The sequence below is a fragment of the Eubalaena glacialis genome, chromosome 3 (assembly GCF_028564815.1).
Source record: "Eubalaena glacialis isolate mEubGla1 chromosome 3, mEubGla1.1.hap2.+ XY, whole genome shotgun sequence".
Taxonomy (NCBI): domain Eukaryota; kingdom Metazoa; phylum Chordata; class Mammalia; order Artiodactyla; family Balaenidae; genus Eubalaena; species Eubalaena glacialis.
Window position 1 is genome coordinate 79896015 of NC_083718.1, and position 13840 is coordinate 79909854.

General features: G+C 46.1%; 1 protein-coding gene across 7 annotated transcripts in view; it reads left to right on the forward strand.

Annotated features, from left to right (window-relative positions):
* Window positions 1-3200: 3200 nt before the first annotated feature.
* ARHGEF11 (Rho guanine nucleotide exchange factor 11) overlaps window positions 3201-13840 on the forward strand; it is a 110941-nt gene continuing 100301 nt past the window's right edge. For all 7 annotated transcript variants that reach the window (XM_061183266.1, XM_061183273.1, XM_061183269.1 and 4 more), the window contains exon 1: window positions 3201-3434. In XM_061183266.1, the coding sequence (XP_061039249.1) occupies window positions 3403-3434 (32 nt within the window). In that variant the 5' untranslated portion in view covers window positions 3201-3402. The remainder of the gene's footprint in view (window positions 3435-13840) is intronic.

Below are 13840 nucleotides of genomic sequence, written 5' to 3' on the forward strand. Positions count from 1 at the left end.
AATTTTAAATCTGTTTTAAAAATCTAAACGATACTTCCAAGGGGGTTTGGACCCATTTGTTAAAAATATAAAATGTAAAGCCTTCCAATCATTCAAGAAGCACTGATTGACTTAAGCTGTAAATTTACTAGTTGAATTTCAATTAAAAGCCTCTGCATCGTGGTGAATGGGATAGGAAGATGAGTTATCATAATTTAATAAATGCAATCAAGAATGCACTCCTTCTGCTTGACTCTACCTCTTTGACAAGCATCTTTTCCAGTCATGACAGCCATTAACGTTCACTAAAAAGTACGATTTTAAAATGCACTTCATCTTTATTTTAATCTTTTAATATTTCTACTCTAGAGCAAGATTTATAACATGTAATAAAATACATGTAAATAATTATTTAAAAATATTACATAGATTAAGAAAGCATGATAAGAAAAATGTTTGGTGACCACTGGTCTATCACCATAGAGGAAGTGTCCACATTTGGGAACATCATTTTTGCAGGTAGTATAGGAAGGGAATAAGCAACAAAGTCAGTAGAAATTTGAACTGTGGTGCCTCAGATTCCGGGCAGACCACCTGTCTTTGGGGATTCTGGCCTAGGGGTTGGTGGAGATGGGGTGAAGGTCTTTCTTTTATTTACCAACTTGTACCTGGTATAATTCAGAGGAAGGTTCTAGTTCATTCTGGGTCCTCAGCGGATGCTTGTTAGTTTCTTTTTCCTCTTGCTGTTTGCAAATTCATCACTTCTAACACTGCTGGGGTCACTCAGATCCCAAATGCTTATGGATGTGTGTGGGTAAATACACACATACATGTATTTTCCCCCAGAACAATCAAGGTGGTGTGGAAGGGAGAGAACATATGCAAACACACCACCTCCGCAGGGTATTTTACAATAGCATTTACCCAGGCAAGAAGACAAAGTTCACTCCCCAGTCCTAATGAAAAAGTTTCCTTTTTGTCTTAATTATTTTTAACCATAACGCTTGGGACCTTCTGACTAATGTCATGCTACTTGGAAAGATTTAGAAACCGTGATTCTTTGAGAGGGGGTTATGAAAATAGAACTGTCCTTGAAAGGATTTTCCATCGACTTCAAAAACACTTTACCCAGCCTGGTATTAAGATGCCCAAACAACCGGAGCGGGAAGAGCAGAAGGGTCTCTTCCCCCAGTGTCGGTGGGTGTTAGAAGTGAGGAGGACCACCGAAACGGGAGGAAAAGGTTAAAAGAGCTCCTGGCCCCCAGGCAGGGGGCCGCGACAAATTTTTGAAAAATAAGATGAGAAAAGAGGTGGAGGTAGTGTGAGCAGAGGCGGTGGGAGAGCAGGGGTAACGATGGTGAACGCAAAATCCAGTCCACGTGGGGAGGGGGCCTAGGAGCGCCGGGCACCGCAGCAGGGTGGGAAGAGAGGGAAGAAACAAAGGTCAGGTCTTGAGCTCAGGGCAGTAAAAGGGGGAAAAGCACCCAAGGGAAAGCAGCGAGAAGGCGGCCGGGGTGGTGACGGCGGCGGAGGCGGCGCCGTGTGACTCGCGGGGTCCGGGCCGGGGTCGACGGCGAGCCAGGCCGGGAAAAGCCAGGGATCCGGCTAAGCCCGGGATCGGCTAGGCCGCACCGAGGGGCAGGGCCAGCGACTGTGGGGCCGCGGAGGGGACCGGCCGAGAACCGGCGGCGAGGGGTCGCGTCGGGGCAGAGCGCACAGGGAGACCTAGAGAGGGGCCGGCGGGGCGGGAGCCGCGACCTCAGCTCTCAGGGAAGGGAAGGGCGGTCGGCTTCCCGCCCCCGCCCCTAACCGCGGCGTGAGGGGAAAGGCCGGCGGGCAGCGCTGGGAGGAGGAGCCTGCGGCCCCGCCCCCGCCGGAGCGAGGGAAGGAGAAAGGCTCGCGGGGAAGGAGGAGGGAGGGCAGCGCGGGGAGGGGGCGGCCGGCCGGGCCTGCGCCCGAGCGAGCGGCGAGCCGGGGGGGAAGGGGCCCGGAAGGAGGCGAGCGCGGCCGTGACGCCGGGAGCCGGACGCCCGCCCGTGCCGGCCTGCCGCCGCCGCCTTCCCTGCCTGCGCCCGAGCCCGGAGTCCCGCGGCCGTCGAGACCGGAGCGCGGCGGTCGGGCGTGGGGCGAGCGGGCGAGCGGGGCCGGGAGCCGGAGGCCGCCGGCGGTCCTGCGCGAGGCGCGGTGGGCTTCTCTGCCTGCGAGATTAGGCGAGGGGCGGAAAGGGAGGAAAAAGAGAGGCCGAGCGAGAGAAGCCAGGCGATCGGATTGTCCAAGAGGCTGGTGTGGAGGAATATCCCACCTCGAACTCAAATCCACAATAATAATCCAAACTATTAATAATAAGGGAGCAGTTTTTCTGGCCAGGCGAGAGGGAGAGCAGGGGGAACGGGAAGAAGCGAAATCTCCGTTTCATGGAGGCTGAGGCAAGAGAAAATTTCGGAGCCTGGATGTGGAGGAGCAAAACAGAACTAACTCAGGAAATTGTCTTTCAGAAAAAGGCCGAACCTAGGCTGGGAATCAGGCTGGGGTAGGTGGAGAAACCTGCAAGTTTAAAGGAAAAAGAAAAGGAGAGAATATTTTCAGAGATTTTTCTCTGGTTTGTGGTATTGCTACCATTTTAAAGGTAAAAAGCATTGCATTTCAGGTGTTCTTTGATTTTTTTTTCTTTTTTTGGTGCGATTGGCTCATTTAAGAATTTCAAAACCTTTCATATAAAAGCTTTTTTTTTTTTAAAGGAAATTCATAATTTTGGTTCCCGGGGTTGCACTGGACTTGGAAGGAGTGCTGTTGTGTACATACTAGTGTATGGTTTTATTTATTTTTTTACTGTGCAAATCAGCTGGAAGATTTTTTCCAGGTGTCAATTTGGATTTTTTTTTTTTTTTTTTCTTTTTGGTCCCTCAGTGTATTTGTTGTCGTTTTAAGCATTGGAGACCAGAGCATTATTTTTTCCCCCTTTGGAGCTTGAGGCTCTCTTGCCAACAGAAGGACAGCTAGGAAAACTAGATTAAAAGGATGGTTTTTATCTATATTTTGCAGTTAAGATTGATATTTTGAAGGCACATTTGTGATTTTTTTTTTTTTTTTTTAAGCCCATAGCGCTAACCTTGAAGAGATTTGTGGTTGGGTTTTTGGTTTCTAAGAAGGTCATAGTTTTTTCTCGTTTTCTTTCGGGTTTTTTCTGTTTTGTTTTTTTTAAGAGGGGGGGAGGGGAAAAGGGGGCTAAGGAAGGAGACCATGTTAACTGGTAGAAGTAGAATGGAGCTTCAGTTACCAGGGTCCTGAGAGCTGGAAGAAAAAGGATTCTGTCTTCAAGTTGGGAGGCCGTCCTCTCACCTTTCTTAAAAATTGCAAGCGATTCAGTCCTGATCAAGACATCAAAACTACAGGATTCTGGAACCGTGGAGACACTGAGAAACCATGAGTGTAAGGTTACCCCAGAGTATAGACAGGTAAGTTTGCTAATAATGTGGTTTTTCAACACTTACTGAAGGAATGACTGGGAGGGAAAGTGTTGCATTTTGATAAAAGGTTGCAAAAGAAGGGTCTGTGTGGGCTGTGGGAATTGGTGGGGTCTCTGGGGACTCTCTGGGCATGTGTGTTTATGTTCCCTCTGTGTGTGTCCATGTTCAAAACATATCTCCTGATTCAGTGTTTTTTAAATATAAACAGTAGACAGTGACGCCAGAAGTGGGGAAAGAGGGGGAAATGCTTTCCAGCCGCCTTTGACTTTTGCCAGGCCAGAGGCTGAATTTGAGTCCCTAACTTGCCAGCCTAGGGGTGGGAGGCGGGCACAGGCCTGGTCACGTGAGACCCCAAGGGTGATTGGGTCCGGCTTTAGGTGTCGGAGCTGCTGGGGGAAGGGCCCTGGTAGGGGCGTGGGCCTCCACGGGCTGGTTGTTGTGGAATGGTGGGGCTTGGTGATGGGGTGGATCCCATTTCTAGAATGCGGAGGATGTTGTTGGCCTGAATGATGGGACAGAAACACCCTTTGCACCCATACAGGTCTGGATTTTTACCAGTGGCTGATAATGGCCCCCAAAATGCATAGGTCAACACTAGAATTGCTTCCTCTCCAAGCTTGGGGTTTAATTGAAATCTGCCAACCAGCTGATGCTCTAGGTTAAATCTTCCAAGCCGTTTTGAATAAGCTTGACCCTGGAAAATGGGCCTTCCCTCTGCCTAGAGCCCGAAGGAGTTGTTTTAGGCTCTTAGGCCTGATGGGCAGAGGCACTGGCCCTTAGAGTCGGAGCACAGGATGCCCTCCCCCCCCCCACCTCCCCCAAGAGTCTGCCCAGTCGCCCCGTCACCGGTAACACTACAGTTTACAACTTTGTAAGGTGTCTGCCTTTTCCTTTCCTCTCCTCCTCAACCTTTTCTCCTTGAGAGTCTTTAGGGTAGTTTTGTGGGTGCTGGATGGATGGTTGGTTGGAGGACTGAACAAGCAAATGAAAGGACTGGGCCTGGAAAAAAAAAATTATTGGAGAGATAGGGAAGAATATTTTCAAGGGAACAATTGTTTTCTCCCTGTCCAGTTAACCTTTGATTATCCATGCTGATAATAATTTCTTTTGGGCTGTGGAATGTGGCCTAAAATGATACAATCTCTCTCTCTCCCAAACACTAATCTCTGTATTGCCTCAGAGTCCCGTTTAGATTAGTTCAGCAGTCCCCAGACGGGGACCTGACTTGGCAGTGGAGAGAAGGCAGACAGCCACAAAGGACAGATAGTATATGTGGCTGCTTGAACCTCCATCCCTTCCCCTTTTTGTTGGCTTCTCTTCAGTTTGACTCTTGTAAAGGGAGAACTGAAGCGTGTGTCAAGGCAAGAAGTTGAAATGGTTACATGACTGTCCTTCTCTTTTCATCCTCTTGGAATTTGGGAATTAGCGCACTTGCCTTTTTGAGATTTGGGGGTCAACTATTTCTGTGAATTCAGAGATGTGAGCAGATGGAAACCCAGGTGTTGGGGGTACAAGAAAAAGGCAATGAAGGTTCCTGGGCTAGTGTAAGATGCTCCTCTGGGAGTTTGCATACCCTCACAGTCTTCTCAGGATTTGTATAGCACGGTTTTTCTGAATGCTTTCATAGGAATGTATCTCATTTGAGCCTCCCAATAATTCCGTGAGACAGACAAATCAGAGGTTATTATTCTCATTTTACAGAAGGGGTGATTGAGGCTCATGGGGGATACCTGGCTAGCCCAGTGCCATCTTCCCTGACTAGTGGCAGAATCTAGACTCAGTCGCAGGTCTTCTGATTCTGAACCCGAGGCTCTTTCTCTTGCCCTACCCTGTCTAAGTAGGTTTGTATACTGGTCCTGTGGAATAGGGGCGGGGGCCCCGTTTTATTCTTTCTGGCAGTAAGGTAAGATGCTTTTCAGAACCCCCTTGCACTTGGGATAATGGAGCTTCGCAGGGTGAGAGCATTCCTCACCTCTACCACTACCCCAGTTCTCTTCCCCATTAAAGAATCAGTTCTGGGACTTGGGTCCCCTTCACGGTATCTCCAGTTGTATTGGATCGTACCCCTTTAGCAGTAGGTTCATTCTATTGGCTATTTTGACATCGCAGATTCAAGACCCTGTGGATTTTAAATAATTCACAGTTTTACACAATTTTACACCATACTGGAGAGATTGAGTGGAGGGATTTCAGATTATAGAGTCAGGGATTCTCTTTTAGTTTATCAATTTGCTGTTCAGAGAGCGTAGTGTAAGGTGCTGTGCTCAGTGTTTCAAAAAATTTAAGTGTGCAGTTCTTGCTTACAAAGAGCATGCAATCTACTTGAGGAACTAGGAAAGGTGTAAGACTCCTGAAGACCACATAAAAGCAACACTGGACTATAAGCTCTGTAAAGGTAGGAACTGTGTTTTGTTTGCTCAGTTATAGCCTGCATGCCTGGCTTAGTGCCTTGCTTGGGGTGAGTGCTCACTAAATATTTGACAAACGAATATTGGATTGAGTGAACATGTCAGCGTGTATAAATTCATCCGTTTCAGATTTTTCAACATTCATGTGTTAATTTCAAGTGTAGTCAAAGTAAGGTCAATTAGAGAAGGCTTCCTAGGTGATGCGTGTTTTCTAGGACATTATAAGCATGGAGGACCATGTCTATGGAGAGAGACTGTGGCTCGAAGAATAGAAGGCTGTGGAATATTTATCCAGCAGAGTCTTTAATCCCCTCTTGGGAAGTGACTTCTGGGTCCAAAGAAACATGAAGTATTTGCAGCTAATCTTGATCTTACAGTGTTAATCAGTTGCTAGCAAAAGATGGGCTAAATGGTAGCTGTTCATGTCCCTTTCAGTTTTTGTCCATGGACAATTTATTGCCTGTTAATGTGTGTTCTTCTCAAAAGTTTCTAAAAATGTGTTTGATATTGCAAGAGATAATAATACTGAATTATTTTTATAGGAATGGTAATGAGTTTTGCTAAGCCATCTATATCCATTTGCCTAGTTCTCCATGGCAAATGTTTTTGAGATGGCCAGATGGGTTAGGAGTTTGCATCCATAAAACAGCTTTTCTCTGTTCAGAGGTAGTTAGCTCATGTGAGGACCAAAGCAGATGGAGAAGTACTAGATTTAAGCTGAGAGTTCTTGGTTTGAGCCCTGGCATTCCCCTTAACTGTGTGATCTTGGGCAAATCACATGCCTCCTTTGGTTTCCTCATGTGTAAGGCAATAGCTCATTCATATGAAATGCTTTCCGGTTCACAAACATTTTCACATAGCTTGTCATTTGAGGATTGTAACACTTATTGTGTCTTTCTCACAGTGCTGTTGAAAGGAGCAAATCAAATTAGATAGGGACTTCCCTGGTGGTCCAGTGGTTAAGAATCTGCCTTCTAATGCAGGGGACGCAGGTTTGATCCCTCCTGGGGGAGCTAAGATCCCACATGCCGAGGGGCATCTAAGCCTGCGTGCCACAGCTACTGAGCCCACATGCTCTGGAGCCAGCATGCCACAACTAGAGAGCCCGAGCATCGCAACTACTGAGCCTGTGCGCTCTGGAGCTCATGTGCCACAACTAGAGAGAGAAGCCCGCACGCCACAACAAAAGATCCCGAGTGCCGCAACTAAGACCCGACGCAGCCAAATAAATAAATAAAATATTTTTTAAAAAAAAAACATTAAAACAAATCAAATTAGATAATATATTTCAAATTGCTTTCTAAACCAAAACTCTATAACTTTTAGATGGTCAACTCATGGATTTGATTTAACATCATGCACTACTTTCTGAACTGGCCCAAAACAAATTAAGAGTGACTGAAAGATCTTTCCATTGTTTTGAAGAATTTAACCAGAGTGAACAGGCATTTTTGTTGCAGAAGTGCATGAGGTTAGAAAGAAGGCATACTTTTCTAGTTCTAGTGGTCAGGGTTGGGTGATGATACTAGAATATGAGAAGGGGAAGGTTATTGAATCTCCTTCCCAGGAATTTTGATGAATGGGAGAGGCTTGAGCTACCTTGGCTTCCTTAGATGGGGATAAAAAGGATTTGTTTTATGATCTCTGGCTGTTCCTTGTTTTAGAAGCATATGACTTGCCTAATTCAGAATAAACCCAGAGCCAGCAACTGTTCCTTATCAGGGATCTGAGATTGAATGTAACTTTTCCCCAGCCTGTAGCCTTTTTTTTTTTTTTTTTAGAAGAGGCGAAATCTTTCATGAAGTGTATGGAGGAGGTGGGAGAAAAAGGCAGAGGAAGGAGGAAAGAGCCTTCAGGCTGAGGGGACGTTTGTAGAGAAGAAAAGCTGGTAGCCTAGGCTGAGGAGACTGGGCTTGTCTGAGAAGGAGGTGGGGGAGGTTCTTCCCACCTCAGGCTCCCCCTTTCCACTTCAAGTTCTTACTGAGCCCTGGGAACAAGAAACCCCCAGACATTCAGCTGAGTTTCTGCCTAGTCTAGAGGTTGGCCTCCCAGAACAGTGACAGGGATCCAGAACTACAAAGAGTAAGTTCCCTGAAATGCTGAGTCTTCTCCAGAATGTACCCTTGTGCTCTCCAGGCGTGAGATGAGAGATGGCAGTGGATTTGCAGATGAAACATTTGGTGATTAATCACCATTATGAACAGGAGCAGGCTGAGCTTACCTTCACATACTCAAAAACATTTCTGAAAGAGCACCCTTTGATGAACAAATTTATTTAGCTTTTTTTTTTTTTAAATAGTCAAAGTACTGTCAGAGTCCCTTTTGTTCTGTTTAGGAGGGTAGACAAAAAATGTGACAAGTTAAATGACAGTGAGTTCATCAAAAATAAAAAAGATTCTGTGAAGGTCACATGGCTAATCCCCAAATTGGTATAAAGACAAAAGGGTTCTAGAAACTCGCAACCTTCGTGGAATAGAGTTTGGAAACTTTTGGATAGTGTCTTTCGGATAGCAGTGATACCGCTTTAAAGATCTGGGAATCTGATGTAGGTGAAAGGGCTTTGTTAACGCTGAAGTTCCATAAAACGTAAGAGGAACGGTTTTAATCTATACTGACTGAATTTGCTTCACATCTTCATAGTGGCACTGCCTTTAAAAATCCATTTTATTGGTTTATTATTTTTAAAACTTAATTTCAAGATTTATCATGTGGTTTGGAAACCGTTTTCCCCATGGACTGTGCATTCTTCTTTTCTCAATCACCGTATTGGGAAAAGACCCAAGCATAGACCTGCTAGTGGCATCCAAGGTCACTCCTTTGCCCCATGGAGGGAAGCAGGACTACAGAAGTTGCAGATTGTGGTCTCAAAAGAAAAAAGTAATCATTACTTTATGAAAAGTCGTGTTAGATCCCCTGTGAAAAGAGGTTTGGAGTTCTGAGGGAAGACCCCCAGCATCCAAGTAAATAGATGAGTGAATTAGGGTAGCCAACCTCTCAGATTTGATTCCTTCTAGCTGTTATGTTCTTTGAGCCTCTGAAAACATAATGCCTGTGCCCTTTCTTTCAGTGAGCCGGGACTTTTTTTCAGGATTCCTATCTACCTTCCTGAAAACCAGTGAAAACGAAAGTTTGAAAAAACCAGGGAACAGAGCTGTTTGATGAAATGGGAGGGGAAAGTGGAAGAAGTACAGTGATGTGGAAGTGGAAGTGTGGGGAGGGGCGGGGAAATCTGTGGCCCCCAATAAAATTGGAGTAGGATTTGGAAGACATTTTCAAGGCCTGGAAGAACACCCAGATTTGTGGTCCTAAAACAATTGGACAGATTTGAGGGGAAAATCACAGAAGTCTTAAGTCTTAGGGGATCCTCCTCTTCCCTTTCCTCTTAACTCCAAGTAGGGCGTCTCCTGAGCTGGTCCAGAAGGTTGAGGGACTCCCATTTTCAGTGATCTCTTGTGGTTCCATGAGTTGAATAGTTGTAAATTCTTTTGAATCCCAATTTTTCCTTTGCTACAATTTTTTTTTTAATTTTTTTTTTTTTTTTAGTGAATGAGAAACACTACATTTTCTTTTTTTTTTCCTTAATTTATTTATTTATCTATTCATGGCTGTGTTGGGTCTTCGTTTCTGTGCGAGGGCTTTCTCTAGTTGCGGCGAGCGGGGGCCACTCCTCATCGCGGTGCGCAGGCCTCTCACTATCGCGGCCTCTCTTGTTGCGGAGCACAGGCTCCAGACGCGCAGGCTCAGTAATTGTGGCTCACGGGCCTAGTTGCTCTGCGGCATGTGGGATCTTCCCAGACCAGGGCTCGAACCCGCGTCCCCTGCATTGGCAGGCAGATTCTCAACCACTGCGCCACCAGGGAAGCCCCTTTGCTACAATCTTTTTTTTTTTTTTTTTGGCTCCACTGTGTGGCTTGCGGGATCTTAGTTCCCTGACCACGACCAGGGATTGACTCCAGCCCAGTGAAAGCGCCGAGTTCTAACCACTGGACCACCAGGGAATTTCCTCCTTTGCTACAATTTAAGTCCATCTTCCTGTCTTTTACTTCTGATTTCAACATAGGCCCTAAAGTCACTAGTATCCCTCTGTCGTCTTTATTGACTTCTTCAGGATTCTCCTCATTCTAAAGAATAGCAAACTAAGACGTGAATATGTGAGAAGGGGGCTTTGAAAAGTTAGGGTGAAGTGATTTCAGAGTCCTGATTTCCAGCACTTTGTCCTCCAGTGTTTAAAGCTACCATAAAATGGTGCAATGGGATCTATAGTCACCAGTCGTGGACTGGCATCAGATCACAGAGGGAACGGGACCAATCTAACAACCTTCCGGAGGATGACCTATGATCTGTGGCACTTGCAGTCAGTCGGTTGGACGGCAGATATTTATCAAATAGCTCCATGCACAGCCCAGTTCTTAGTGTTCTGATAGATAATTTGCAAGAATGTGGAGCTTACATTCTTGTTGGGAAATGTAATTAATGAAACAACACAAAACAATAAAAAGATAGTACATCATTACTGAATCTTGATGTATACCAAAAAGGTACATTTAGAGACGAGTAGAAAGTTGGTGCTAGTGGGAATAGCCAGGGGAGGGGTGGTTAGAAATTATTTAGGTTGAAGAAAGAGAGGAAGCTGTTTCAGACAAGGGGAACAACGTAAGCAAAGGTTCTGGGGCAGAACCAAGCATGGGGTGGTCTCAGGATGGTAAGAGTGTTGGTCTTTGTAGAGCAGAGAGAAATTAGGTTGTCAAGGTGAGTATGGTGGGAGTGTCGGGGGGATAAAGATATTCAGACTGGATGTGGTAGGAAAAAGAGAACCAGCAAGGTTTGTGTAATATATGGTGATAAAAGGAATGTTTAAGGAAAGAATTCTAATATTATTATGTAGGTGGGAAGAGAGCAAAAGATAATGTGAGAACAAAGAAGGGCAGGATTTGAAAGACATTTTGGAAGGAAAACCAACAGAGTATGTATGTTAAGGCTGAATCAGATTTGGTTCCCAAGTTTTGGAGACTGGCTATTGCTAGAGAGATTAAGACCATCATTAAAAGTCATTCTGCCTCCCATTGGTACCCAGCAATTCACTGAACATAGCATATCGAATGATACTTATCTTGCTGAGGCCCTTAGGTTAGGCTGTTTCTACCAAATAGATTTAGAGGTCTTCAGTGCAGTCTTCTAAAGAGAGGGAGAGAGGGCAGTGAGTTCTGAGAGCTCCCTTAGGAAATGGGGTCATGATTTGAGGAGATTAGCATATATTTGATATCCTGATTAATTAATCATACCCCACTCCCCCACTGCAGACCAAACTCCAGGGCTCAAGGGATATCTCTGCAGAAACCGTCCTAGTAGCATGATTATAGAGAGTATAGGACTTGAAGTGAGAAGAGCTTTGTGTGAGTCCCAGCCCATCCGCTGACTAGCTGTGCGATATGTGTAAAAGCATTTTGTGAATTCTATAGTGCCAAACGTTTGGTGAGTGTTGTTGAGGCATTTGGTTTGGCAAGGACCCCAGATTGGCCTGAACTCTCCTCAGCTGCCGCGAGAAGACCTGTGCTTGGGTGCTGAGACCTGTGCTGATTCTAAACTGAGAACCGACAGGCATGGCCCTGGGAACATACTGAACAAACACAGGACGGTACTAGCTAAAAATAAGGTGCGGAAGATCTCGTCCTAAGTCGATCCTTTTTCGCTGGAAACCTTCTTTGCACGGTGTCTTTCCTTTCCAGCTCGAACTCCCCAGCTTGGGATCCATGCCTTCTTGCTTCAGCCCACATCTCACTAATTGTAGGTCTTATTACTGTCCCCTACCATCCCGCTTCAGGTAGGCTAGCCTGTTTCCCAGGCCCACATCACTCTTTCCACATCTTTATATGAGTGTTCTCTTTCTCTCCCCAACTCCGGCTAGTCTTAGTTCCTTCAAGGTGACCTTTTCTGGTTAATATCATCAAACTCTATAGTACATTTATATTATTCAGCATTCCTTTTGCACATACATATAGCTGTTGGACTCATTATCTTTTATATGTTGGTATAAAATACTTTATATAAAAGTTCTAGCAGAATCCCTAGCACATGGTCGACTATTATAAATAAATGTTGGTGCTCTTCCATTCTTTGCATGTTTTATGTTGGTTATTGTGTCTTATCCTGTTTCGCAGGGTTCAAAAGCGATGTCTCTTCATTTTTCTAGATTGTCTTCTAGTGCTCAGTAGAGTTCTCTACTCCTCCCTACGGTTACCTGACTTGAACTGTAGTTGTTCATTCTTGACATAACCAATTCCCTCCATGCCTACCCAAGGGATTTCAAGAAAGCAACTCTAAACATTGCTGCTAGGAAGGGAGACCAAGAATCCCCCTTGTTCTTACTGGGTGCTAGGTCTTGGGCACTTGGTATTTCTTCTAGGGACAGAGCAGCCTTGTTGGGTTGCTTGCCTTCAGCTTCTCCCAGCTCTCGGGGGATTTCCCCATTGGCGGCCTGGTTTCCGGGCTGCTGTTCCCTGCAGGGGTCTGACGGGGCACAGGGCCCGCCCTGCCATTGTCCTGCCTGCCCCAGGCTGGCCCCATTCATCTCCCAGAGCACAGCCCTCAGAAGCTTCCTTCCAAGAGACTGCTGCTGCAGAGAAAGGCCACTGTTGTTCTGGGGGGAGGTGGCTGGAGAGAGTGTAGTAAATAGCTTTGTGAATGGGACCTTGTATGAGACTAGAACCGCAGACCCTTTTCTCCTCCGAGCCCTAGGGATGGGGGCAGAAAACCACTTGGGCTTCAGTGTGTTCACAGGAATAGGGTCTGAGGTTTAGGAATACTCATGCTATCCCTCAAATAAGATTGGTCCATTTAACAAGTCTTCACTGGCTGGTGCCCCTCAAAGCACTAGGATTTCAACATGAATAAGTTGCTTACCCTGCCCTCTGGGAGCCTGTGGTTTTGTGTGGGGAGACGCAGGCGAGCAGGAGTTGTATGATACCACCCTGAACTCTTCTGTGATATCAGTTGAAGCAAATGGGAGGGACAGTAAAGAAACTTTCCTGGAGGAAGTGACCTTTAATTGAGGCCAGAAAATGAGAGCCAGGCTTGAGCGAGGGAAAGTCCAGGCAGAGGGAACAGCATGTACTGAAGACAGAAGAAAAGGAAGGACATGGTGTAGCGGGAGCTGAAAGTAGCTATGGTCTATAGCGAGACCTTGGAACAATTAATTAAATGAAACAGGAGTGTACAGGAGCTAGGGCCTGGGAACCATGTAATCCTCCCTATTAGGAGTTTTGGACTTTATCCTGAGGGCAGTGAAGCACCATTGCAAGACAAGTAGGGAGTGACATGGTAAGATAGGCTTTTAGAAAAACAAGATCACCCGACTGCAGTGTGGACGTTTAAATTGAAAGAACAAAAGAACAGAGAGGGAGGACAAATTAGGAGCCCATTGTGGTAATCTGGGCAGGAGGTGAGGGTGGCCTCTACTAGGGAAGTGACAGTGGAGATGGAGAAAAATGAAGGATTAGAAGACTAAGTAGTTGGTTATGGGGGGTGGAGGGCGTGAAGGAGAGCGGGGGCAAGGATGACAGCCTTTTCCTTGGCTTGGGCTGCTGGGTGGTACTATTCAGTGAAAAGGGGAACTGAGGAGGAAGAGCATGATTGAGGGAAGAAGTCCCTTTTGGACATGATGAGTTTGAAGTGCCTGTGGGAGATCCCAGGGAAGCTGTTCAGTAGGTTGGCAGCTGGTTATACGGGCCTGGAGGTCAGGAGGGCGTGCTGGGATGTGGGTCATCAACATCTGGACCGAATGGTGGAAGTGTGAGGCTGTCCAGGGACAGGGTGTAGAGTGAGAAGAGGGCCTTGGACAGAACCCTGAGGGGCACTGCATTCAAAGGTGAGGCAAAGGAAGAGGATCCCACACAAGAGACTGGTGGGGAGTGGCAGGAAAACAGGAGCCAGGGCAGTGTGGAATCTCAGAAATGAAGGGAGGGAGTGGCCAGCAGTGTCAAGTGCTCC